Here is a 24,662-nt window from a genome sequence, read left to right as displayed (position 1 = left end):
AATTAGCAAATATTTTTTCTTTTTTATTATTTTTTCTTTTTCTTTTCTTTAATTTTTTTTTTTTTTTTTTTTTTTTAGCAAATAGTTTTTGGATGGATGACATTACACAAAGACAACAGGGTGAAAATCTCGGCCAAATCACATGCTAGTTTTGGACTTGAGCAACTCTCTTAACCTATGCCTCCTCCTCACCTGTTAATGGGGACTGTAATAATATACTTCTGGCGGGGTTGCCGTGAGGAGTCATGCCCTTAGAAGAGTATGTGCATGTAAACTTGGCCATTATTAATTAATATTTTTTTGACACAACCTAGATCTCAAATCACACCATCAGGGAGGTCCAGACATACAGGTGCATCTGTTTCGACTACAGGTGAGAAGTCACCCCTAGGACCCTGCGTGACACCTCGGTGTCGGCTCCGCCTACTGCCCGGGTCTGGCGCACTACCCGGACCCACCCCGGACACGAATGCCTACAGCGCTACCCATTTAAGGACGGGAGGGGGCGGGCCGGGGAAGGCTCCGCCTCTGCGCTGAGGTCAGCGCGCAGGGCGGCGTGTGACGCTCTGGTTGCCGCAGAGACGCCCCGCCCCCGCGCGGCGCTGCGGAACCGGAGCTCCGGGCGGCGTCGGTAACCGCGCGGGAGTCGGCGAGGCCAGGGCGGCAGGAGTCGGCGCGGCGACTGCAGCGAGAGCGGCGGGACGGAGCAGACCACGACGAAGACGCGCAAGCAGCCAGGCCGGGCCGGGCCACGGGGAGAGCGGCCGCCGGGAAGCGAACCGGAGGCCGGGCAGGCAGCGGGCAGCCGCCGAGCCGCGAAGCGACATGGTGCTGCTCAAGGAGTAGTGAGTGTCCGGCCGGCCGTGAGGAAGCGAGGAAGGAGGGAGAGTCGAGGATGAGGACCAGGGAGGCTGCTGGCCTGGCGGAGGGGATGCAGCGGCTGGACGGGGCCCGACGGGACGGAGAGCGCTGGATAGGCTGTTGGGCGGCACAGCAGGGGCTGAGGGGACAACGAGGGCCAAATAGGGCCCGAGGTGGGCCCAACGAAGATAGAGAGGGACAGACAGCACCTGAGGTGGGACCCAAGGGGCAGTGAGGGCCGAATAGGCCTGAGGAGAGGCCGAGGGGACAAAGAGGGCCGGACAGGCCTGAGATGGGGTCAAGGGGACAGTGAGAGGCAGACCGGACATGAGGAGGGCCTGAGGGGGCTGAGCACTGGATGAGATGTGGGGTGGCCCTCGAGTGGAGGTTGAGGGATGAAGGGACCAGCCAGAGCTGCAGGACCCACGATAGAGAGAGGAGTTGTCTGTGGGGCTGAGGAACAGTTAGACTGGGGCAGGTAGGGCTGGCTATCCTGCCAGTGTTGGGAGGGGTTTGGGCTGAACAGTACCAAGGGGCACTGGGAGATTAAATAAGACAGCTTCAAGAATGGAGTTGAGATGATGAGGAGGAGTGTTGAGGGCAGCCTGGGGTCTGAGGAGTGGCTGCCTTAGGCATCAGGATTGTAATAAGTAGACACTGGAAAAGGACTAGGGAGTCAGGACCAGGCTGAGTGACAGGGGAAGGGGCTAAGGAGATAGCAGAGGGGACTGGTGGTGTGACATGGTGCCCAAGTGATGGGCACAGGGGAGGAGGTATTTGGAAAAGAGCTTAGAGTGATTGCTTGGGACTTGGGGACACTTGGTGAGGAGTCCAGAAAATATTGGTCAGGGGCTGAAGTGATACTAAGGAGTTATGGTAATGGAGGGGGCCAGGATGTTACCTGGAAGGAGGGCAGTTTGGGAAGAGAGAGTGCTCATGAATGAATATGCATGTTACTAGGGTGGGGGACAGGGCCAGCCTAACTCAGGGATTCTCAGTCTTGGTGCAAAGGGATAGGGAAATTGCTTTGAGGAATTTGGGAGGTTTTCATAAAGCCATTGACTGAGGAAAGACAGTGAAGAGTGAGGGAGTTTCTGAGTAGTGCCTGGAGGGTGGGAAACGAGTGTCTTCTGGTAGGAGTTTCAGGGAGATGGGCTAGCTCCTGAAATCGGGGGAACTGGACGACGGGGTAGATGTTTTGATTGCTAAATCTTTCAAATACAAGATGACCCATTCCTGAAGCTCCAAGTAAACATCTTAGGACTTTTTTCTTCAAAGAGGAGAGATTGGGGGGTGGGGAGAGGAGTGATTGGATGTGTCTGTGCAGAACTTACAGTGAAACTGTGCTTCCCTGGAGGGGAGGGCAAGTGGGCAGCACTGGGCCAGAAGCCCAGGAGGTCCAGAAGAGGAAGATGTGCGGGTAGAGAGCAACTGGTGGAACTCACTTGGTAGCCAGGCAGGTGTGCAGAGAGAGCTGTTTCCATTTTGTCAGTGAATGGACTTTGCCCCCATTCTATCCAGCTTGCTCCTTGAAGGTGTTTAGGACATTTAGGACATAGTGCGGAGCTTTGGATAGCAAAGGAAACAGAGACCCAGGTGTCATCCCAGCTTGACTCCTCATCTGAAGAGCATTATTTTGAAGCCCCTCCACCTCTCTTTCTTGACATCCAATCTGATGCTGATCCGGCCAGAGTGCAGAGCTTTGTGTGGTGAGGAGGAAGAGCCTGGGGAAGCCAATGGGAGGAGAGCATGGTGCTCTTTGGATTTTAGTCTTGACACTCCGGATGATAGACTCTTCCCATTCTCCTGATTCTTTGTTCTGTTCCCAGTTGAATCCTAGAATCTATAGAAACCTGTAGTTTTTGTAAAGAAGGCCAGGCAGGGAAGGGAAAGGACATTCAGAAGAGATCTGAGTGAGTTTTGAAGAGAGGTCCTCCCTTCCCAGTCTTTGTTCTACTCCCCTTGAAGCCTGCCAGGGAAAGGCCCAAGGTGCCAGTGATGCAGAGCCTGTCTGGCACCTGCGCTTCCTTCCTGCCCAACTTGTGCCCTGTGTGTGCTTGGGTGCATGTGTGCATCCCTGGGCGAGGGACCAGGATGGGGGACCAGGACGGGGGACCAGGACGGGGGACCAGGACGGGGACATCGGAGACACTTGGCTATGGCTGCAGTGCTGCAGCTCTGGGGAGAGTGCGAGTGAAGGTCACACTGAAGTGAGCACGGCTCCAGTCCCAGCCCCGCACTGCCTCTGTGGCCCTGTCCTTTGGAATTGCACCCTCTTGCTGCTGAAGTGGTTTTGCTCCCAAGGAGCCAGGGAGGAACATCGGGGGTGCAGCTGTAACATAGCTGCCTCAGAGCATCCTATCAGGAACTGGCTGATACCGGTCTCTTTTGAGGGAAGACTTGGTGCCCACCCAGGGCCTGAAGGTTGTCCCTGTTGATTTTTCTGACACTTCCTCTGACAGGATTCTCCTTGATTTGATGTCTGCAAATTCTAGGATGTGATTTTTACTGCTGTTCTTGAAGATAAAAGGCTTATTGTTTTCTAGGAAGTTTCTTCTGAGGGTGGAGAAATTGTGACCTCCAAGTTGGAAGTATTTTTCTGCACCGTCGGCTTTCTCTAATGGGAGGAGAGCAATAGTGGCAGCATCCAGTGACCTGCAGAATTTACATTATTTGAGACATTCTGGAGGAGGGGGTTAGCAGGCAGTAAAGACTTGGAGCCCATTTTGCTTTTCCTGCTACTTTTCTGCTCGATGCCTTGCCTTGAGTGTGATGTTTTTCCCGGACCCCTCTGGGTGCTTCTTGCTATCTGGGGGACCTTTGTGGGACTACAAAATAATGAGCAGGCTATTTACCAGCCTGGAGCGAGGATTCCGATTGGCAGAAGCACTGCATAGGAAGGAGAGCATAGCAGCACATGCTTCACCAAACACGCAAGATGCAGGAGGCTCCAGGGGTTCCAGCTAGGGTCTGGGGACTAAGAATCTAAGCTTGGGAGCTGGCTTGATTTGTAGGAACACAACCCAGCATTTTTGTCTCAGCTCTCAGACCTCTCAGCTCTGAACTGGGGATTGGCCATTGCTCTTCGTTACAAATACAAGTCCCCCCAAGGCGGGCTGCTGGCCCTCACACCTCTGTGTGTGGAATTCTGACCAGTGTGGAACTTTGCTGACCATGCCTTCTCCATCAGGTGATTGATTGGTGGTGCATCCAATGATTGGTGGTCATTGAAATAGAGAAGAAGGAAAAGAAAGTGATCAGTTGGGGTGCCTTTGGACAGCTTCTGAAGGTCAGGACACAAGTCAGTTGTCTTCTCTTGGTGGCTTTGTGGTAGTAGCTTATATCGTAATTATCTGGCCCCAGAGCAGAGATGGTTGGTGTGTTCTCAGGGTGATTAAGCTTCAGAGGAGTTTGACCCCTTCCTAGCCTTTCACACCTTAAGGACTGTTGTTGGGAGGTTGGGTCCACAGAGATGTAAATCCCCAGTGCCTGCATCCTTGGGTCTGAATCTTCATTTTGGCTTCTGAGTTTGCAGGGATGGGTGCTCCTATGTTAACCTCTCTCTTTTACTAGAGTCACTGATAAGTTTTGTTGGGGGAGACATTGGGGAGAGGAAGAAGAAGACAGCTCCAAATGTGAGTCAGAGGCCTGAGAAGTAGCTGGTGAAGGGACAGGTTTGCACTGAATCACAGGGTTCTAAGTGGGATGCCAGCAGGGACAGAGGGGCCTAGACTCAGGGGGCCATTCTCTGCTGGGTTTTTGACGGTGAAATGTAGGGTCATAGGCAGCAAAACATTTAATACTTTTCTAAGATGATGCTTTAAGAGCAGGTTTCAGAGCCTGATGTTGATACTGTTTTTCTCTCTCTCGTAGTCGAGTCATCCTGCCTGTGTCTGTAGAAGAGGTAAGTCCCTTTTCTTCCATTTTATCCATAGTTGGATGTAATTGCTTGTGACCCTTAGCTCACTTGGGCTCCAGGTGGCCTATGCTAGTATCTATGTGGTTTTCATGTTTGTTCTAGCATAGAGATAATCAGTACCCGATGTGAATTTTCCTGGTGCAGTTTTCAGTTGATGGAAGGCATTTACGTATCTGGGCAACTATGTATGACCTGCCTCGAGCTGCTGGCCTACTAGATAACTTTGAATAGACACTAAACTGACCCCTCTTACCTGCTGGGACTCTGCCTGTCTGGGGACATGTTATTGAGGGGGTTAAGTATGTATATTTCTGGGACCTCCATGACTCAGCAGGGAAGTGTGCCTGGTTATCTCTGGTTGTGCAACAAACCAGCAAGACTGGAAACCTCTGAGGCCCTCTCGAGGCACGCTCTGGGTGACTCCTGGAAAGACCAAGGCCTGGAACCCTCCTTTTATGGAGGGCAGAGAATGGCAGATGGACTTGGCTTGCCCTCTGTCCTTTTATGGTTCTTGGGCTTGACGTCCCTGTGTATGGGGATCTGGCAGGATTTGCCACAAGAAGGTTCATAGGCCATGCTGAGTCAGAGTCGGTCTCCTGGACAGCAGGAGACTGTCACAGAGCCTCCCTCGTCCCGCCCTTTCTCTGAACTTCCTCTGCTCTCCTTTCTGGGAGCAGCCTTGCTCTTTGCTTCATTCTGAATCCACAGGCCCCCCAGCTTCCGGTTAAGCTGGAGTTTTGGTGAGGGTGATCAGCCAGTATAGGTCCCCCAGTCACTCTTTCCTGTGGTGTCAGCAGGAAGCTCCTGTGATAACTTCCACTCTGTTCCAAATATGAAATGGACCTTTGAAAAATGAAACCAGGCCAACAGAGCTCACAGCCAAATAGCCAAGCCTCTTGGCCCCCAAAAAAGGTGGGCAAGCATTGGCCCCCAGAAGATTGTCTCCAGTGGTGGGCTACATGTCTGTTAAGAGCTATGGAGGCCCAGGGGAGGGGTTGGGTGTGCCCCAAACATGATGTGGGAGTTCTGGGAAAGGAGGATAATAGAAATGAGACTGGGGAAGCTGGAGAAAGGAGATGACGGGGTAAATGCTGTGATCCCTGGGGGCCCTGAGATGTACCAGATGGGTCTGGGAACCACGTGCTTAGGCTGAGAGCTGCTGGCTTGTGGGGGTGCCGTGCTAACCCACCTTTTTATGAAAAATAGCAGGTGATGATTTTCCAAACCAGGAGGCCAAGCAGGAAGGCCCACCATGTTTACTGTCCTGACACTCAGCTCTTGGGGGTCTGATGACTCCCTCTCTGCCGTACAGGAAGATCCCACACCACAGTGAGGAAGGTGTCCCGTAGGAAGTCAGGAGTTCCTCAAAGTGACATTGAAGGGTGAAATGAATCTTTTCACAGGGAGTTTCTTGAGGGAATGATAGGTAGGAATGTCTCTGAGAAGCATGGCAGACCAGGAAGGCCAGTGCTGTCCAGGGGCACCTCTTGGCTGCTCCACAGTAAGGCTAGAGGGGCCAGGACAGTGCTTGCTTATGGTGGGGCCAAGAGTGGAGGAAAAGGGGAACTCACCTTGAGAGCATCTACATCTACAGTTGGTGGTTTTCAGCTGGTGATTGTTTTTTTGAGCACTGAGGAAGTAGTGGGGTGAGGTGAACCAAGCCTGAAAGCAGAAGCTCAGGAAGTAAGCACTGGCTAGGACTCATCTGTAAGCCTGGTGATGGCCAGCTTGTTCTCAGAAACCACCAATGAGAAAGCAGTGCTTGGCCTAGGTAGGGTTGAAGCAGGAGCTGCTCTTTTGATGGCTTGAACCTTAGTTCCAGAAGATGAGAAAATCTTGAATCAGGATGCTGAAGAAGAAATAAGTAGTGACCAGCCTTTTCAGAGTCTTTATTGATAACCCAACCTGACCCACAGTTCCAGTGGGAACAGCCCAGTGTCATGTGGCTATTGGATTCACTTCCCAATTGGAGGCTGTGATTTGAAGCCCTCAGAGCTGTCTGATTTGGGGTGGGGAAGAGAAAAGAGAAGGCCCTGTCTTTATGACCATCCTGATGGTATGAGTCAATGTTTTGGGGTGAAGTTACCTTCTGGCTGGCCAGAGCCTTTGCCCTAACACTCTGCAGGGTTTCTGGACATTCTGCAGCAGAGCACCAGAGCCCTGGCTGTTTGGTGGTGTGTCCACCAGTGGTTCCTGGCTCAGTTTGGCCCACCTTTTCCCCCTGCTATGGGCAGAGCTGTTTTACTTCTCATTTCCAGAGATGCAGGGTGCCAGGCCCCTATGGTACCTGGCCTGGCTGGTCCATGGAACTGAGACCAACAGCTGTGGTGGTTTTCGTGACATTTTTCAGGCCTACCTACTGCATCTTCCTGGGTTCCCACTCCCAGATTGCCAAAGTGGTGGAGTCTCTGTTTGTCTTAGCTTAGTTCTAGGGAACAAGGGAGCAGATCTCCAGGGCAGGGAGTGCTATTCTTGGTCTAAGGAGGCTGGAATCCGGGTCTCTTCTGGGCTCTTTATTTGATTTAATGTTCTGACCTGTAACCCCTACCTCCACTCCATCTGAATCTGGCTGCTTTCTGCTTTGTGGAGCCCCTGTGCTGAAGGGAACCCTCTGACATGAAAAGTGCCCCTCACTTGTGGCTTGTGGAGGCCAGTCTTACTTACTCCTTTGGATTAACAAAACTGCCTTCACATGTCTCATTGGGATTAAAGGATCAGAATATCAAGAGAGATTAAAAGGGGAAGATGCCAACCCAACACACTGATCCTCTTAGAGCCTGCCCTCTGATTCCTGCAGCAAAGAGGAACCAAATGAAGGGGATTAGTCTCTGCCTGCGGCCCCTCCCTAAGCAGCACCAGCAGCCGGCAACCCAGTCCCCTCCACCAGGCCCTTTCCCTGGCCTGCCCTTTAGGATTGCTGAGTCAGTGGTTAGGTGTTCTTATGACTCTTCTCTGAAACAGAATTACTGCTGCTTCTTAGGAATCCCAGGCTCAGCCAAACCCTGGCCCACTTGGTGGGGTTTTCACATATGCCTCTGTTAGGGGGTGGACTTGGAAAGACACAGGGACAGCTTGGGGTTCCTTGGGGGCATTGAGGCAGCCCTGATGTTACTCTGGATTAGCAAGGTCAAGGTGACTGGCTCTCACCCAGATGTTTTTCTTTTCAGGATTAACAGCCTTGATGGTTTGACTGGGCCTTTCCTTGGCATCTTATACTGGGTTTTAGCTTTGGAAGTTAGGGTTCTGTCAGCTTCATGGTAAACAGTGAATTGCCCTGCTGCTTCACCTTCCATGTTTTGCTGGAAATTTCCCTGCAATGCTTAGGGAGCCACACAGTAGAGCAGGCTTCCAGGTTTGGGGGAAGCCTGCGGCTGCTCTGCTCGGTGCTGCTGCAGGCAGTGGTTTTAGTGGCAGCTTCCCAGGATGCCGCTTCTCTGTTTTAATCTCAAAGGGAGAAAAACCTTTGTCTTTCACTCCTGGGAGTACCAGGAGGTTGAGGAAGGGACATAGGGGCTGAGGAAAACCTTTCTCCCCACCTGTTTCCCCACACTGTAGTCAAGTATCCTTTTATCTTTTTTCATACTCCCTAAACTGTTGTGTCTGGTGGCATTGGCCGTGATAGGGAAGATTCATCCTTTGGTATAGGCATAACTTCCTGCATTAACTGTTGCTGTTTGTTCTCTTTTCACATCTTTTTTCCCTCCAGACAGCTTCCCTCAGAGAGAAGGGAGCAGAGGGGCCAGGCATGGTCCTTGCCGAGATCATTGGCCCTAATACTGAGTTGTCCTGAGAGGGTCAGAGGAGGCCAGTGATCTTGACTGGTGACTTGATAGGGTGGCATGTGACACAAATAAAGAATAACTAGGCTTTGGCCATCTAATGGGTGCCAACACAGAGGGTACACCCAGCCAGCACCTGGGTAGGAATCTGTCCTGTCTAATACAGGAAGCAAGGCACTAGCTTTAGCTCCACCAGGAATCGGGAAACCATCAGGAGGTTTGATTCCCTGCAAGACTGGTTTCTGAGCTGCTGACACGGTGAGGAGGGCCCAACACTGGAGAGAAAGCAAGTAGATGAGCCAATTTTACAGCAGAGGTTGTGGCTTTCACAGAGCCCTGGGTCACTTTCTTTACAAGAAGTCATGTCTTAGGATCTATTTAGACAAATGGGATAAAGAGACTTCTGGCCACCCATCCAGATCTTGTTTTGAGATCTGGGACCAGAGGCAGGTCCAGGGCAGAAGTGACCCTTTTGGACTCTAATCTGTTTTCTGGATAGTGGTATGAGATTAAGTATATTCACCTTCCTCCTTAAGCCTTGATGGAAGATGTGAAAATGGGAAGGATGAAATTAAACACATCTGATGGCTAAAGAGAGGCCATGGAGCAGCCTTGGGTGGATTTGGGCAAGGCCCCATATGAAACTGCAGGGTGAGCTCCTGGATCAGGGGATCCCAGAGCTATCTAACTGGTTCCAGGCAGCTGGACCCATGTGCAACCACTGAGAAGATTCTGCATTGGTAGTAACTGCCATCTCTCTGTTCCTTCAGTATCAAGTAGGGCAGCTGTATTCTGTGGCTGAGGCCAGCAAAAATGAAACGGGTGGTGGTGAAGGCGTGGAGGTCTTGGTGAACGAGCCCTATGAGAAGGACGGTGAAAAAGGCCAGTACACACACAAGATCTACCACTTACAGAGGTAGGTGGCTGCGCAGCAGAGCCAAAGACAGCCTGGTGTAGAGGCGGAGCCAGCGGATAACTGGGGATATTTCTAGGTGGTTAGCTGGTTGCTCAAGTTGCTTCAACTGTGAGAATGGGTGGAGGTGGTTCTTTGCCCATTTAAAGGGTTTTTTGTTTGTCTGTTTTTAAATAAAAGTTACACTTGCCCCACCAGGCTCCTAGTCCCCAGAGGTGATAGTGTTACTCATGTGTGTAAATATATAGTAAATGTTCCTAAAAGTAGAATTGTGGGGTCAGGTAGCATTTTAAATTCTGATATTGTGAAATCAGCTGCCAGAGAAATTTTGGTACTTCTCTTTGGATCAAAGGCATAAGTAAAAGTTTAGCTGAAACTGATTTGTGTACCCAAATCCATCACAAACCACACAATTGTTGAATCTCTAACCAGAAGAGTAATATTTCTTTAAACCATAAGCTGGCCCAATATTTCTATAAACTGTAATATTTCTTTAAACTGAAAGCCATAGTAAACATATGCCAGCTTGAATGGAAGTCGAAGTTTTAGTAACTACCCAGTATTGGAAGAAATAATCTGATTAAAAAAAAATTGTGGCAAAATATACATAACACAAAATTCACCGTTTTTACCATTTTTAAGTTTGGTGACATTAAGTACCTGTGCAACTAAAACCTGAATCTTAATCTCAGTTTGGTAAAATTGCTGCTTTAATGTAGTCTATTGCTCTGGGGAAGCAGACCTGCCAGCCCAGAGTTGTACAGGATTTATGAGTGTGGAGCCAGGAGGAGAGCAACACTGTGAAGTGGGCAGAAAATCTCACCACCATCCCATTTCCTTGCCATGGTGCTCTTTTTCGCTCCATGCCTCCTCTTGGTCCTCCTCTATCCCTCCTCTGAGTTGACTGCCAACCAATCCTTATTGAGCCCTTAGCTGTTAATTAGGGTAAGGCTTAAGATACACCTTCCCATAGTGTATTTGTATTGTTTAAAGCGGACTTTGAAAAGAGATAGTGAGATGGGCAGCAGGGGCCAGTTGGTTTCTCAAGGCTCAGTTGGTCCAACCAGAGTGGCAGAGAGGGAGTCTGTACATACGGAGGGTGGGACCTGTCTTACCCTCTTCTTGATGGAGAGAGTGTAAACTTTGAGCTGCTACCACTGCTCTTAATCCCCAAACACCCAACTGCCAAAAAAAAAAAAAAAAAAAAAAAAAAAGCCCAACAGTGCTGAATGCCCTGACCACCTCTCCTTGGGAGGCCGCAAGCCTTCCTGGCACCGTTAGTTGTCCCAGTCAGAAACCACAGGGCCACCACCACCTTCTTCCTTGTTCATATCAAATCAAGTCCTTTCAACTCCATCTCCATTACTTCCGTTAGCTCCAGCGCTTCCATTTCCTTCCATCATCTCATGTCTGGATTACTACAGCAGTTCCAAACTGGTACCCTTGCTTTCCACTTTTCACACAGCTTCAAGTGTTCTGTCCAGAAGATGGATCTGCTGCTCCCCAGCTTAAAAGCCATAGAAGGCCCTTTGCCCTTGGGATAAAGTTATAGACTCTTTTATGCCCCAGCCTCTGCTTGTTCTCCTGTATTCCCTGCCTCATACATTACACCAGTTACTCTGAACTTCTCTCTTTCCTCAGCTTTTCCCATCCCCCTCCCATCCTTTTGTCTAGCTCAGTCCTACCTACTGTCTCCTCTATGTGTTTGTGTAAACCTTCCCTTCCCTGGAGAGCCTCCCCATGCACCGTGTTCTCATGGGGCTCTGCCCCCAAAGCCCCCTGTTGCTCATCACAGCCGCACTTACAGTGTTGGCCTCCACTGGAATAGTTCCACTTCTCACTAGAATGGAAGCTCCGTGAGGGCAGGAGAAACATCTATGTGGTTTCTGTATGTATCCTGGTGCCTGGCACATAGAAATACTTATCTGAACAAATGTGGCAGTGAGTGAACCATCTCAGCCTGCGGAGTTAGCTCTCTCCTGGAGGTAGCTCTTTTCTTAGGCTTCAGGCACTAAAGTTGATACAACTGCAAAGATTACAGTTAAACGCTAAGGAAGGAAGGTTTTACATACCTTTAAAAGAAAAAAAAGAAACAGAATGTGCTCACACCTGTAGAATGTACCTGCTGTTCTGTAACCTGAGATAAGAATTGAGCAGAAGGAAATATTTTGTCTTGGGAGGCAGATGGCCCTGACACCCTCCTGACCACCCAGTACTGCAGATAGTAGATCAGATCATCTTGGATCCCATATTCCAAATTAGTTAGCTGGTCACACTGGCCCTTAAACCTACACTGGTCCACCCTTGGAGACATCTCATCCTCGCAATGTGTAGTATCATGCCCTGGGCCTAGTGATCTCTGGAAAAGTGTGTAATGATCACGTAACGACCGATAAGCCATGGCAGGATGCCAGGGGCCGCACCTGCTGTTCTGTTCCTGGTAGGCGGTGGAGCAAGTTGTGGTTGTGTGTTAGTAGCCAGCCGAGGTGGGGGGTCAGGCTCTGGCAGGTGGCTTCTCACTCACAAGTGGGACCTGCTGGAAACTTGCATACCCACTCCCCACTAAAGAAGCTAGAGCTGCCGCCTAGAGGATGTGCCGGAAAAGCCTACTGTCTTCTAACTCTGCTTCTTTTCACCACCCCTTTCTCACTTAGCAAAGTGCCCACATTTGTTCGAATGCTGGCCCCCGAGGGAGCCCTGAATATACATGAAAAAGCATGGAATGCCTACCCTTATTGCAGAACCGGTGAGTGCAGACCCGGCTAGAGCTGGAGTTTGGGCCCCAAGGTGGTTGGAGTGTGTGGTCCAGTGGGCCCAGGGGTGGCGGTGAATTGGGGTTTTGTGTCCCACCTTCATTTTCTAGATTAAGCCAGTGGAAGGATGAGCTTGGGGCCTCCCTTCAGGCTGGTGGTGAGTGGCAGTGTTGTCTGGAGCAGTTTGGCAGCGGGCTGGGTGGGAACTACGAAGTAGCCATGGCCCAAGATGGCACAGAACCAACCCCTCCTATTTGGGGATGGTATGATAACTTTGATTGTTTTTACTGAGTACAAAAGGAATATTTTCCATTTAAATTTTGGAGAATATGTACAAACAGAAGAAAATAATCACTTAGGGACGATCTTTCCATTCCTAGTCACTGTTACCATTTTAGTGTTTCTTTCTAATCCTTTTTTCTTTTAAATGCTTACATATACACATTATATATAAAAGTCTCCAGACACATTTTCTAGAATAATCATACTAATTATTAAATTACTCATTTTTACTTAGTAAATGAGAAGCCTTTCTCTGATACTCCGTAGGTCACTATTTTTAAAAAAATTTTAATGGCTGCATAGTATTCCATTGTATGAATGTACTGTGATCTTTTTAAACCACTCCCTTATTGTTAGACAATGAAATTTCCAGTTTTAATGTGATGTATTTGTGTTTGGCTTGAAAAGCAGCAGTGAAGCCCAGGGAGGCAGTTATAGGAAAGGGCCTGCAGGGTGACCTTCCTGCCCTGGGGAAGAGCCAGGCCTAGACATCGAGAAAACAAACCAGAAAACCCTGATCTTGTTGGAAAAAAACTGAAATAAGCCAGATTTTTGTTGACAAAGGATTTAGAAACAGCTATCCCCCAAGTGTGTTATGTAACACCTGCAGTACTCACACCAGATTTGAACGGAGAAGACAAGCAGGAGGGAGGTCACTGCTGAGAGCCCTGAATCAGTGGCTTCTGCTCAGCCAGCAAGTTCTACAGTTGAAGGTGGGATTAGAAGTGGAATTATTCTCTTAATCTTTGCCAGTCTCCGATCTGGAGTTTCTGGAAAGAAAAGATTTGAACCTCCACAGAGAACTTTCTATTCTTAGACATTCTGGAATTCCCTTTGAGTAGTTTAGACTCTTAGCTTTCCAGGATTCCTAGGTCTAGAGGGCCATTTAGCAGTAGACCTCTTGTAGGGCACAAACTGGTACTGGTCCGTATCCTATGGGGGTCCCTAGAGGTCCCCTGGAACTTGACTAAGCGTTTCCCCCAGCCAGTCTACATTTGCTGGCACAAAGAGTCTGGCTCTGGGGTCCTTCTGCCAGCCTCTGCTTACACGTACTCTGACTGACTTGTTGAGACCTGGCACTCCCTAGATTGTCTCTGATGAGGATGTTCCACCCATGTGGTCCTTATCCTGTGGACTTTGGGGATGACTGAACTCTAGAGCGTAGGGTCATTGCTCTTTTCAGTCATCAGTGGCCCTACGCAGGTCCAAGAACCTTGTATCAGGAGATGCACAATCATTGGTGGGACCGGGGATGTGTAATGCCTAGAGTTTTGTTGCTGTAGCTGAAAATGTAAACATCACTGTTCCCTAAGCATCAGGCAGGAAGCTGTTCACTTCTTGGAAAAGAAGCATACACAAACTTTTCTTAAAAGACAGTGTACAGCGTGGCTGGGTGTGTCTGGTCTAGGGCCAAAGGTGAGTTTTCTTGATGTCTCAGAGAGTTGCATTGAGCATGCATCATAAGAACCTTAGCCAACTTGGCATAAAGGAGGCAAACAGATAACGTGGACTGCTGCGTGCATGGGGCAGGGTTCTGGGTACACAGCTTGTGCCGACTGAGAGATACCACTGTCCTCTGTATAATTCTAGGGAGAGTGTGCTACAGCTGAAATGGACATTTTTCTAGATGTCAAATGTTCATTTGCATATTGTCCTGATTTTTGGCCCAAAGAAGAAAAATGTAATTTCTAAATACTCCGTGAAAAGGAGAGGCAGGGAGTAGGGGGAAATGTTGGCTTCTTCAGTGGGATCTGACCTTACAGTTAGAATCCACTGTCAGACAGAATGAATGTGTTGAATCTTAGATCTGTTCAGTTAGACCTTGCTGTTTTAAAATAAGAGATACAAACATGGAAGGTTATGTCCAGTTCCCTCTGGGGACTGGTAGGAAAAAGATTATAAGTTCACACCTCTTAGCTTGGCCTCAGTAGATCCAAGTTTGGGGTGAGATGGATAAAGGAATGGGGATTGAATTCCATGTGCCTTTTGGAAGGTTCTAACCTTGTTCTGAGTAGAATGCAGATGGACTTGGAATCTTCTACCCATTATCAGCTCTTTCTGTCCTCTTACTTCTCTCTGTTTCTTTTCCCCTGATGCTCATGAGTTGGGACATGAGGAGGGGGTAAGATGGGGTTCAGTCTGTGAATGAAAATAGGAAGAGATGCTTGCTTGAGCAGCGGTAGACTAAAATTGAAACGACACGGAGATTAGCATGGCTCCTGTGCAAGGGTGACACACAGGTTCGTGGAGGGTTCTGTTAAAAAAAGAAAGAAAGAAAGGAGGAAGAGGAAAATGAATGTTTCTCCTCCTGCCTCTCCCTCTAACCTTAACCCTGGGCTGAATACAGTCTCATTAAAGCCGTGGTTTTAAAGTACCTCATTGGTCTCATTTGGAGAGCCCTGTTTTCCAACTGCAGAGGGTTTCCTGAGATTTTGCCAGTGTAACTAGGGTTGCAGCTTGAAGAAAAGGGAAGGCTCTGAATGCAGAGGTGTTTGGAGGGGCAGGGAGGCTAGAGAAGATTGGGGAAGATTGTTTGGTCACCCAAGCTGGCATTAAAGGCCAGGGAGGGTCATCATCCTCGGAGGTTCAGAAGCCTAATTTGTCAGAACTGAGTGGGTCTGTTTCTCAAGGTCTCAGAAAGACTAATGTATAAAACCAACAAATGCCAATATATTAGGTTATGTTGAAATGCAGAATTACTAATGAAACCAGATATTGCTGTTTGCTGAGTAGGGCGTTCTTTCCTTGTGGACTTTTCTACAGGGGAAACCAAATTATAATCGGCATTCCAGTGTGTAGTGGGAAGCGTCCACTTGCTTAAGTGATCAGACCATTGTGTCCGTTGATTAGCACATTTGGTCCCTCCAGAGGCCAGACTAGGAGACGGTTGCTTGGAGAGCATGGACTCAGAATCGGGTGGTTGGTTGGAGAAACTCGGTGACTAGTGTCATCAAACCAGGCCAACCTGACACTCGGGGTGGGGCTGCTAGATGTGCCACATACACAGCCCGGGACTCCTGCTCCCAGGACATTCGGTGCTGGAGCATTTCTGCCAAACTGGCCTCTTTGGACACCCCTTGATGGATAGTAGACTCCTCATTTCCTTTTTTTGTTAAACATGATTTTCTTTAAGCTGGTAACAGGGCAGTTATTTCAGTAGGCCTTTTAGTTATCATCTTGATCTGGTGCTTTCTTCTAAGTATCCTTCACTGGATTCAGGAAGGTCACTGATAGTCACTTCGGTTGTTTCCCTTTTCTTGTCTTGTCTTGTCTTGTCTTGTCTTTCCTTTCCTTTCCTTTCCTTTTCTTTTCTTTTTTTCTTTTCTTTTCTTTTCCTCTCCTCCCCTCCCCTCCCCTCTCCTCTCCTCTCCTCTCCTCTCCTCTCTTCTCCTCTCCTCTCCTCTCCTCTCCTTTCCTTTCCTTTCCTTTCCTTTCCTTTCCTTTCCTTTCCTTTCCTTTCCTTTCCTTTCCTTTCCTTTCCTTTCTACTCTCTCTCCCCTCCCCTCCCCTTTCTTTTCTTTTCTCCTCTCCCCTCCCCTCTTTTAAATGGAGGTACTGGGGATTGAAGACAGGACCTGGTGCATGCTAAGCATGCCCTCTACCACTGAGCTATACCCTCCCTACTCTTGGGTTGTGTCTCAAAGAGGTGGACTTTATCCCTTATATTTCAGCTTTTCCTCATCTCAGTCTCAGAGGTAACCTTAGTTTCAGCTCTGGAGTTATGGAGTTTGACTGTTGTCTGAACGTGGCAGTGTGGCATCTATCTGAAATTGAGATAACTCCTAAATTCAGAGGGCACAGAATGATCTGGGCTGTGGTCAGGAGGAGAGCTAGTCCATTCCCTGGTGACATTAGAGCTGCAGTCATTTTCTCTGATAAATAATTGAACTGTGCTTTCCAAGGGGGTCTCATTACAATGAGCAGGAGTGTGGAAGGTGAGAGGTTTGGTTACAGTGAGAGGAAGGATACAGAGTGCAGATAGACAGTGCCTGGCCTAAGGTGCCTGCTCTGTGCCCCGGGAAGCAGGGGGGCACAGGTGATGCTCTGATGGCCGAGCGGCAGGTCTCAGTGCTTCAGCTCATCAGGGCCGGTCCCTGTCCTTGCCCAGCTGGGAAGAGTCCGGAGGCGCTGACAGTGGCATCACTTTAATTAGATTCCATATTTGGACTCTGGGGACTTTTGTATGAGTGAAACGAGGGTTGGTGCACTTAAGGTACCAAATGCACTCACTGGGGCTTGGAGGGTGACTGTGGAGTAAGCCCCAGGGATTGGAGAATTCTTTGCTTTTGTATTCCCTGGGGATGAGGGGTGGATATTTATTCATCCTCATTAATCTTTTTCTCTCTTCTTTCCATGTCCTTGCCTTGGAGCAGTTATTACAGTAAGTATGTTCAAGGGGGTGGGAATATAAGAAAAGAAGAAATAAAAATGGAACTGCACTGGAGGTTTCTGGGGGTTCCTCTCTTCTTTCTTGGGGGACTTGGAGCTGTTGAGACTTAATCTTTTCATTCCTGACGAGGAACTTGCTAATTGGCAAAGTGGCCTCTTGCTTGAAGCTGCATTGGCAGGTGGCTTTCTAAGGTGCAGCAGTCAGGACTGCGGCATCCTCGCCCTGGGTCTCACACGTACAGAACGAGCTCCCCCCTGCTCGCCCCAGGACGTGCCTTGTCAGGGCTGTACAGAAACTTAGTTCAGCTGACCTGATTGGGGCTTTCCCATCTGGGCATCTGTTGACACCAGTGAGCACTGACCCTTAGCAAAATTGTGACATCAGCAATGTTTCTTTTCCGTGACCATCCGCTCTGTCAATGCCCTTCCCACCCTTCAGCGTCCTCATCCAGATGCCTTGTTCCTGCTAGGACGTAGGCGGTTTCTGGGAACCTAATTCCCACTGAGGAGTTAGGGGGTTACCGTGTCCCTCCTTTGAACAGTTCCAGCTTTTAAAAAGCATTAAGGAAGAAAGATAATAACTAGCATGAGGGGTTAGATTGCTGAGAAGAGAACTTCAGTCCTCAGCAAAAGACTGGCTGGGGGGAATGGGGGGAAGAGGGTAGCGAATGTGTTTGCTTGGCTGGGAAGACTTCCTGTGCTTTTCCCACACTGCCAGTCAGCCGTTAGCACCCTGTCCGTCAGGTAAATGGCAGATACATGAATTAAACACGTGGATTTTTGAAGTCAGACAAGACTGTTTTTGAGGCCCAGCTCTGTCGTTGTCTCTATGGCCTTGGACAAGTACCCTCACCCCTTTGAACTTTGTAAAGTGAGCGTGATGTTACTACAGCCCTCACAGGTCGCGGTGAGGATTGGATGGGAGGATGCGCACCTAGCGTGCTGTGGGCTCCCAGGTCAGTTAGCTGATATTATAGCAGAGGCTGGAGTCTCCCAACTGCCCTTGAGCAAGTAGTAGGAAATGGTTGCTCCCCAAATTTGAGCCTGGTGACTGTAAGGTATTTTTTTCCCCTTCCAGAATGAGTACATGAAAGAAGACTTTCTGATTAAAATTGAAACCTGGCACAAACCGGATCTTGGCACCCAGGAGAATGTAAGTAGCACTTCCCAAGGGCCCCAGGGACTCCCTGAGGCTCTGCTCTGTGGCTCTTCCATCCTTGCCAAGGGGTCTTCTCCGTGGTCCCCTTTTTCCTGTCTGGGAAGACAGCAGCCTGGCTTAGATCTATCCTGCCAGCATGGGATCACTCTCTCTCGTCTGAAAAATACGATCTCCAAGACTCTTTAAAGGGTCTTCTCCTAATGTGAGGATCGGTCTAAAGTGCAACTCCTGGCACAGAGGATCTGTATTTTTAAAATATCAAAATTACAGCCTCTGTAGAGCACCATTTGCCAGTAACTCCTCAAATTTAAAATACACCCCAGTAATTCTACACCTGGGAATTTATACTACAGTTATGTTTTTACATATGTGAAATAACTCATATACAAGGAGATTGATTGCTGCATTCTTTGTGTAGTCAGAGATTAAAAACAACATAGGAGCCCATCAGTGAGACCCTGTTAAGTAAATTGTGGTGTGGCCGTATCGTGGTATGTTACGCAGCCGTTAAAAAGAACCAGTAGGGAAAAGTCTTCAAGATATATTGTTCAGTGAAAAAAGCAGGATGTAAAACAGTGTCTATATGTGTTACCATCTGTATTAAAAGAAAAATCTCCGCACTTGGGTGCTTGTTCGTGCATAGAACCTGGTAGCAGGATGGTACTTGGGAAGGGACTGGGAGACAAGCAAGAGAAAGTTACTTTTTATCATATCCTGCTGTACATCTTGAATTTGTGTCATAATTTTGTATCATGTACATGTACACCCTGTTTCAATCAGTTAATTTTTAAAAGCATCAAAATAGCAGCATATGGCTAGACAGGCGACATCTCCATGAGTGTGTAACAGTCTTTATAAAGGGGGAATATATGGAAGGTGCTGAGGGAGCCCTGAGGGTGTCTTGGCCTGCTGGAGTCGCACTTAGCCTGAAAAATCAGAGCACTAGTTCTCAAATGTATGTCCACTTAAAATCCACCCTCCCATTCCTTTGGATAATTTTGTATATAGTGGTAGGAATCTCACATCTACGGCTACAGGAGTAGCTGTTCCTGGGTGTCCGTTCTGGGTAAAGTGTGCTCTGTAGATGATGGAAACACACAGTGGTCCTCCTTCCTTCTGCAGGTGCATAAACTGGAGCCTGAGGCATGGAAACACGTGGAAGCCATATACATAGACATTGCAGATCGAAGCCAAGTACTTAGCAAGGTAGGAACTGTTTAGCAATATAGATGGCTTTTAAGATGTAAAAATGACTCCTCAAACCAAGAAATCATATCCATCTTGGCTCAAAGGAAGGTTCTGTCTTGGGTATTTGTTTTAGTTGTGAAATGAGTGTTGAGTTCCCTTGGCTTGGCTTGGGGATACCACCAGGAAAGTAGTGGCCCAGATGTATGTGTCCTGTTTGACCTCTGGAAATTGTCGCTGGACAACGCAGGTACTGTTGGTAGCCCTGAGGGTGAGTTACCCTGCTGAAGTGATACTTGGCCTGAAACTAGTTCTCGTTATTTTTCCAACCCAGTAATTGAAAAGCATATTGCCTATCTGTTGTGTTGGAATACTGTGTTCTGTGGGTTGCAGGGTGGTGGGGGAGGTTTGGGGGCGCCAATTATATGGAAAGACAAGTCCCCTTCCCCCAAGAAGCTGGTGGTCGCCTCTCAGAGTAACGTACACGGCAGCAGACACCTGGGAAGGACTTTCCTTCCTGCTTTCCATCATCACATCCACTGTTTGCCCTGGAGTGGCGTTCAGTCATTCTCTCATTTTGCTGCTCAAACATCCTTTGATTTCTCTAGGACTCTGCATCCTTATAACATGTGTCTAGATCCATTATAACATTAACATGTTATGATTAATAGTTTATGTCTTTCCCACTAGATTCGGGACTCTTAAAGTGTGGGCCAGTCATTATTTTTGTCAGTCCTGCCTACTGTGCCCATAACGTGTCTCCATAATGTCGGAGACAGTGAGGGCCAGGTCTGTCCTGCTCACTGCTGTGTTTCCGGGAGGTATTGTTTAGGGAAGTAAAGGTTTAGGTCCCCCATCCAGTCCTCTTCCTATGTGAATGAGGCCTTTTGGGATCTGGGCACAGGAATTTGGCTTTCTGCCCATTGGTAGGGAATAAGTGCTTTCTATACCCCAGGGGTATGATACCTCTTTCTTGGAGTCACTTTGTGTGCCTAAAATATTTTAATTTGTTAAATAGATGCTCTAAGGGGTTTGCTTTTCCTGAGCCCATGTTAGTCAATGCAGAGGAACAGCCAAAGATTAAACTTCTGTTGCAGTTAATTAACACACAGCATTGACTGCATTTTAAATCAGTGAGGGGAGACTGACGATAGTACACAAGAGGGTAGAGTCTATACATTGAACATTTCCAGTAGGGATTTTATTAAAACAAGCCAGTTTATAAACAAAACAAAAGCCAGAGGGAGATAGGACTAGAAGATTTCAGGAATGGCAGCAGCCAGTTATTCTCAACCTAGGCTGCCATTTTAGAATCACCTGGGAGGTTTAAAAAAACAAAAAAGTGCATCCCACCCTCACTTGCAGATATTCTTATTCACTGAGTTTTGTGCGGAATAAATAGCTCAGAAATCTATACAGTTGACCCTTGAACAACACAGGTTTGAACTGTGGGGGTCCACCTGTAAGTGGAATTTTTTTTTTCAATAGTAAATACTACAGTTCCACGCTGTCCCTGGTTGGTTGAATCCAAGGATGCAGAGGGTTGCAGGTATGGAGGGCCAACTCTAAGTTATACGTGGGTTTTCGACTGCTCGGAGGGTCAGCACCACTAACCCCTGCATTGTTCAAGCGACTGCTGTATTTTGAAAACACCTTCCCTGGAGATCTGGTGGTTCACTCCAGGTTGCAAGTCCCCATCTTAAACAGTGGAAGTAGATGCCTGCTCGCACAGTCTTGTAAAACTGAAAACAAACCCTGGCAGAGAAAATCGCAGAGAACTCCTCTGAGGTGAATGTAAACAGTTCTACATCTTGTTTGTAACATTCCCCCATATTTTCTGTGCGCCTGTCACATCAAGGATGGTATGAACTGTGCTCTGGTGGAAAATCTGATCTCTCTTTCTCTTTCTCTCCCCTTCTTTCTCTCTCCCCCCATCTCCCGCTTCCAACTCCAATTCTACAACTTCTCTCAGGATTACAAGGCAGAGGAAGACCCTGCAAAATTTAAATCTATCAAAACAGGCCGAGGACCCTTGGGCCCCAATTGGAAGGTGCAGTTCACACCCTCACCACCAGGGGGCGGGGGCTGGGCACAGCGTGGGTGGTCCTCTACTGGAGGTGGAGGGGAATGGCTGGGACTGGGCTAAGGGAGAGCCAGAGGTCTGCCCTCTTAGTTACTTGCCTGCCTGTGGGTGTGTTTCTAATACAGCAGGAACTTGTAAATCAGAAAGATTGCCCATACATGTGTGCATACAAACTGGTTACTGTCAAGTTCAAGTGGTGGGGCCTACAGAACAAAGTGGAAAACTTTATACACAAGGTGAGTGACCAGGGTGCAGCCTTCCTAGTGTGTGTTGGTGGGGGGTGTTTGGCCCAACAAGAGAGGATCATACACCCCATGTGGCTTGTATCTTACCATAGCCAACATCCGAATATTTCAGATTGGTTTCCCAGATCCCCACTTCCCCTTGCACTGAACTGTCTTACAGTTTAATCCTGTCCGTCCAAGGGCACCACATGTGACAGGGAAGGAAACTGAGGCAAAGAGGAAAATAAGAAGGAGCTTGCTATGAATAAACGACAAAACTCAGTATCTTTTCTTGAAGCCAAAAGGCAAGAGGCACTAGGAACCAATTTCTCCAGGGCCCTGAATTACTAAACCAGACAGACCTAAGGAGTTTCCTTCCTTTTTAAACAAGGGACTATCAAAACAAAAGTGTCATAACATGTATACATGGGAGAAACCCAGGAAAACTGAGTCACTTGCCTAAATAGCCCCTAGGGAGTTTTTATAGCCTTATCTCTGGTGCAGGAGAGTCTAGTAAAACTGGGCAACATTCCATAGCTACTGGCCAGTTTTAACCTGGCTTTAGGCTCCAGGGACAAGGAGGAAACCTGGCACAGTTGTTTTGGGACCTTGGCTCTGCTATATGCTCATGGGCTGCCCGTCTTGGTAGCATTTTGGGCACAGAGTCTCACTGTGAGGTAGGGACCCAGCCTCTCCAGGGGGCTTCCTCCAGCTTGAAGCCATACTTGGCAGATGCATGAAGGCAAAGGTCGTTGACCTAAGGGACTGGAGGGCTGATCCAGATAAGCCAGCTGGGTGTCACTCCTCGCCCCTGCTCCCAGTAGAGTTGGGCTTTGGTCATGGGGAGGAGAGCTGCAGCAGTGGCCTTCACCTTCCACGTTCTAACTTGGGTCCCTCCTTTTTATAGCAAGAGAAGCGTCTATTTACAAACTTCCACAGGCAGCTGTTCTGTTGGCTGGATAAATGGGTTGACCTGACCATGGACGACATTCGAAGGATGGAAGAAGAGACGAAGAGACAGCTGGATGAGGTACGCGGGAGCCCAGGGGAGACTTGGGGCTCTCAGCCAGATAACTGTGTGAGCATGAGGGAGACTCATGCCGGGGCAGATCTCTGAGGGCGCCATCCTGTGGTTCTAGGAACATGTCAGCGTCTACTGTGGGTAAGGGCTAATGCCAGGCGATATGGGAACTACAAGGAAGAATGCAGCCCGTGCTCTTGAACTTGCAGTCTAGTCGAGGTCTTGGCATATCCAGAGAGACAGATATGGCGGTCTGTGCTGAATGCCAAGTGAGTAATGCAGTTGCTGCAGTGGTTCTTCAGAGCCGGGAGGGGGAGTCGTGCTGGGCTGCAGAGGTGGAGGTGAAGCCTGGAGGAGGCAGGCCGGGCTGATCCATGAACACTACGCACATTACCCACAGAGGACAGCAGCAGCACACACAGAACTGACCCATCTCTAAGGTTGTTCTGAACTATTTTTAGAGTTTGGAGCCTTTGCCTTTTTTTTCTGGCCTTGGCATGGATCCCAGAAGGAGCGCTATCTGCTGCTCCATGGGAGCCTGGAGACCTAACACTCCTCTTGCCTCATTCCGGGAGTCTGGGGATGCTGCCCTGCAAGGCTCACTCAGAGGAGGTTGTCAGTAAATAACACTCAAGCACCCACCGTATGTGAGGCACTGTCTGAGGGTACGTCTCCTGTGATCCTCACAACCCCTGGGAGGAGGCCCCACTGTTACCCCTACTCTCATATAGGGGAGTGGAGGCTCTGAGGGTTGAGCTCGGTGCCCAGAGTCATGCAGCCCATCGGTGATATGCTCGGGAGAAGAGCCCTGGTCCCCAGTCATCCGGCCTCGTTTCTTCCCTCTCAGTGCCATTTGGGGCTCCCTCTGGCCCTCTCAGGGCTAAAAGTCTGGCAGGAAGCTCTGTTTCATAGGAACTGCCATACATTTTTCCCTGGGTGGGTTGGCACAGAGCCTGGGTGTCTGGCGGGCATTGCTTTGCATGGCCTTGCTGGGCTCTGCAGCAGGGCCTCAGGTGAGACGCAGGCCCAGGTGCCCCGTGCCCCACACCACACAGATGTTCCCGCTGCACTGTGCCGGTCTCAGGAAAAGGCACTCCTCCTTCCTCCACAGCCCCAGGGAGTTGATTTTACCCTCCAGGACAACACTTCTGGGCTGACCCACTGGTTAAGTGCTTTACTGAGTTAGTTTCTGTTGCAGGCAAATGTTTAGTCATTCATTCAGCTACATTTGGCAGGGAAGTGGCAGGATTTTGGACACAACTCCTGATTCGTTTGCTCAGGATCTTCAGGAAGTGGTAGTTTTTAATGCCCAGGGCTCTGGCGAGTCTAACAATGTAAGAGCTGGGCCTGAGTCTTTTGGTCACCTGAGTCCTGACAAAAGAAAAGAAACAAATGACCAAACAGAGGAACGCAGAGCCTTTGGGGTTTAGTCTGTATCTTCAGCCGCCCACTGCCTGGCAGGCCAGTCCAAAAGTACCCCGGGGTCATGGGAGCACCTGCTGACAGCCTTTCACCCTTTGGGTCAAATTTGAATTCTCAGTGCTAAGAGGACTCTGCAGAGCATCCACTGGATCTGCCTCCCCCAGACCCAAAGTTGGAGTGCACTCATCATCAGGAGTGCTTTCTTAATCCCCGCCCTTGTCTTTGCCTGTTTCTCCATCCTGTGGATAACTGTGCCAAAAGCTTAGATGATCTTTGTCCTCCAAAATAACTGCAAATGCAGAAAACCCTCTTTGAAATTGGAATTTTTTAAATAGTTGGCAGTGGAAGAGAAAGCAAAACCATTGTGGGACATGTTCCAACCCCTGTAGCAACTGTATGGGACCTTTGTACACTGACAGTACCTCGAGCTCACTTGTCTTTTTTCTTTCTTTTTTCTTTTCCTCTTTCTGAAAATATTTCTATCCAAGTTTTCTTTTCTTTTCTTTTTCTTTTTTTTACTTTTTAAAAAAAATCTATTGAAGTCTGATTGACATACAAAGAGCTGCATGCCCCTGTTTAATGTATACATCTTGATGAGTGTGCAGATAGATATACACCCTTGGAGCCATCACCACAGTCAGTGCGATAAACATATCCATCACCTTCACAAGC

The 24,662-nt window shown here is 48.6% G+C and overlaps 1 protein-coding gene and 1 pseudogene across 1 annotated transcript in view; both read left to right on the top strand.

Annotated features, from left to right (window-relative positions):
* The first annotated feature begins 563 nt into the window (after positions 1 to 563).
* The window catches only part of PITPNA (phosphatidylinositol transfer protein alpha), a 35,953-nt gene continuing 11,854 nt past the window's right edge, over positions 564 to 24,662 (top strand). The window contains exons 1-10 of the mRNA XM_010958203.3: positions 564 to 845; positions 4,735 to 4,765; positions 9,330 to 9,475; positions 12,127 to 12,218; positions 16,881 to 16,888; positions 17,975 to 18,049; positions 19,178 to 19,261; positions 21,213 to 21,290; positions 21,449 to 21,559; positions 22,455 to 22,577. Of these exons, the coding sequence (XP_010956505.1) occupies positions 826 to 845; positions 4,735 to 4,765; positions 9,330 to 9,475; positions 12,127 to 12,218; positions 16,881 to 16,888; positions 17,975 to 18,049; positions 19,178 to 19,261; positions 21,213 to 21,290; positions 21,449 to 21,559; positions 22,455 to 22,577 (768 nt within the window). The 5' untranslated portion in view covers positions 564 to 825. The remainder of the gene's footprint in view (positions 846 to 4,734; positions 4,766 to 9,329; positions 9,476 to 12,126; positions 12,219 to 16,880; positions 16,889 to 17,974; positions 18,050 to 19,177; positions 19,262 to 21,212; positions 21,291 to 21,448; positions 21,560 to 22,454; positions 22,578 to 24,662) is intronic.
* LOC123617813 (U6 spliceosomal RNA) lies at positions 14,670 to 14,766 on the top strand (annotated as a pseudogene).

This window comes from Camelus bactrianus, chromosome 16 (genome assembly GCF_048773025.1).
Source record: "Camelus bactrianus isolate YW-2024 breed Bactrian camel chromosome 16, ASM4877302v1, whole genome shotgun sequence".
Lineage (NCBI taxonomy): Eukaryota > Metazoa > Chordata > Mammalia > Artiodactyla > Camelidae > Camelus > Camelus bactrianus.
The sequence above is the reverse complement of the archived record's forward strand: the minus strand, read 5'-3'. Positions and strand labels throughout refer to the sequence as shown.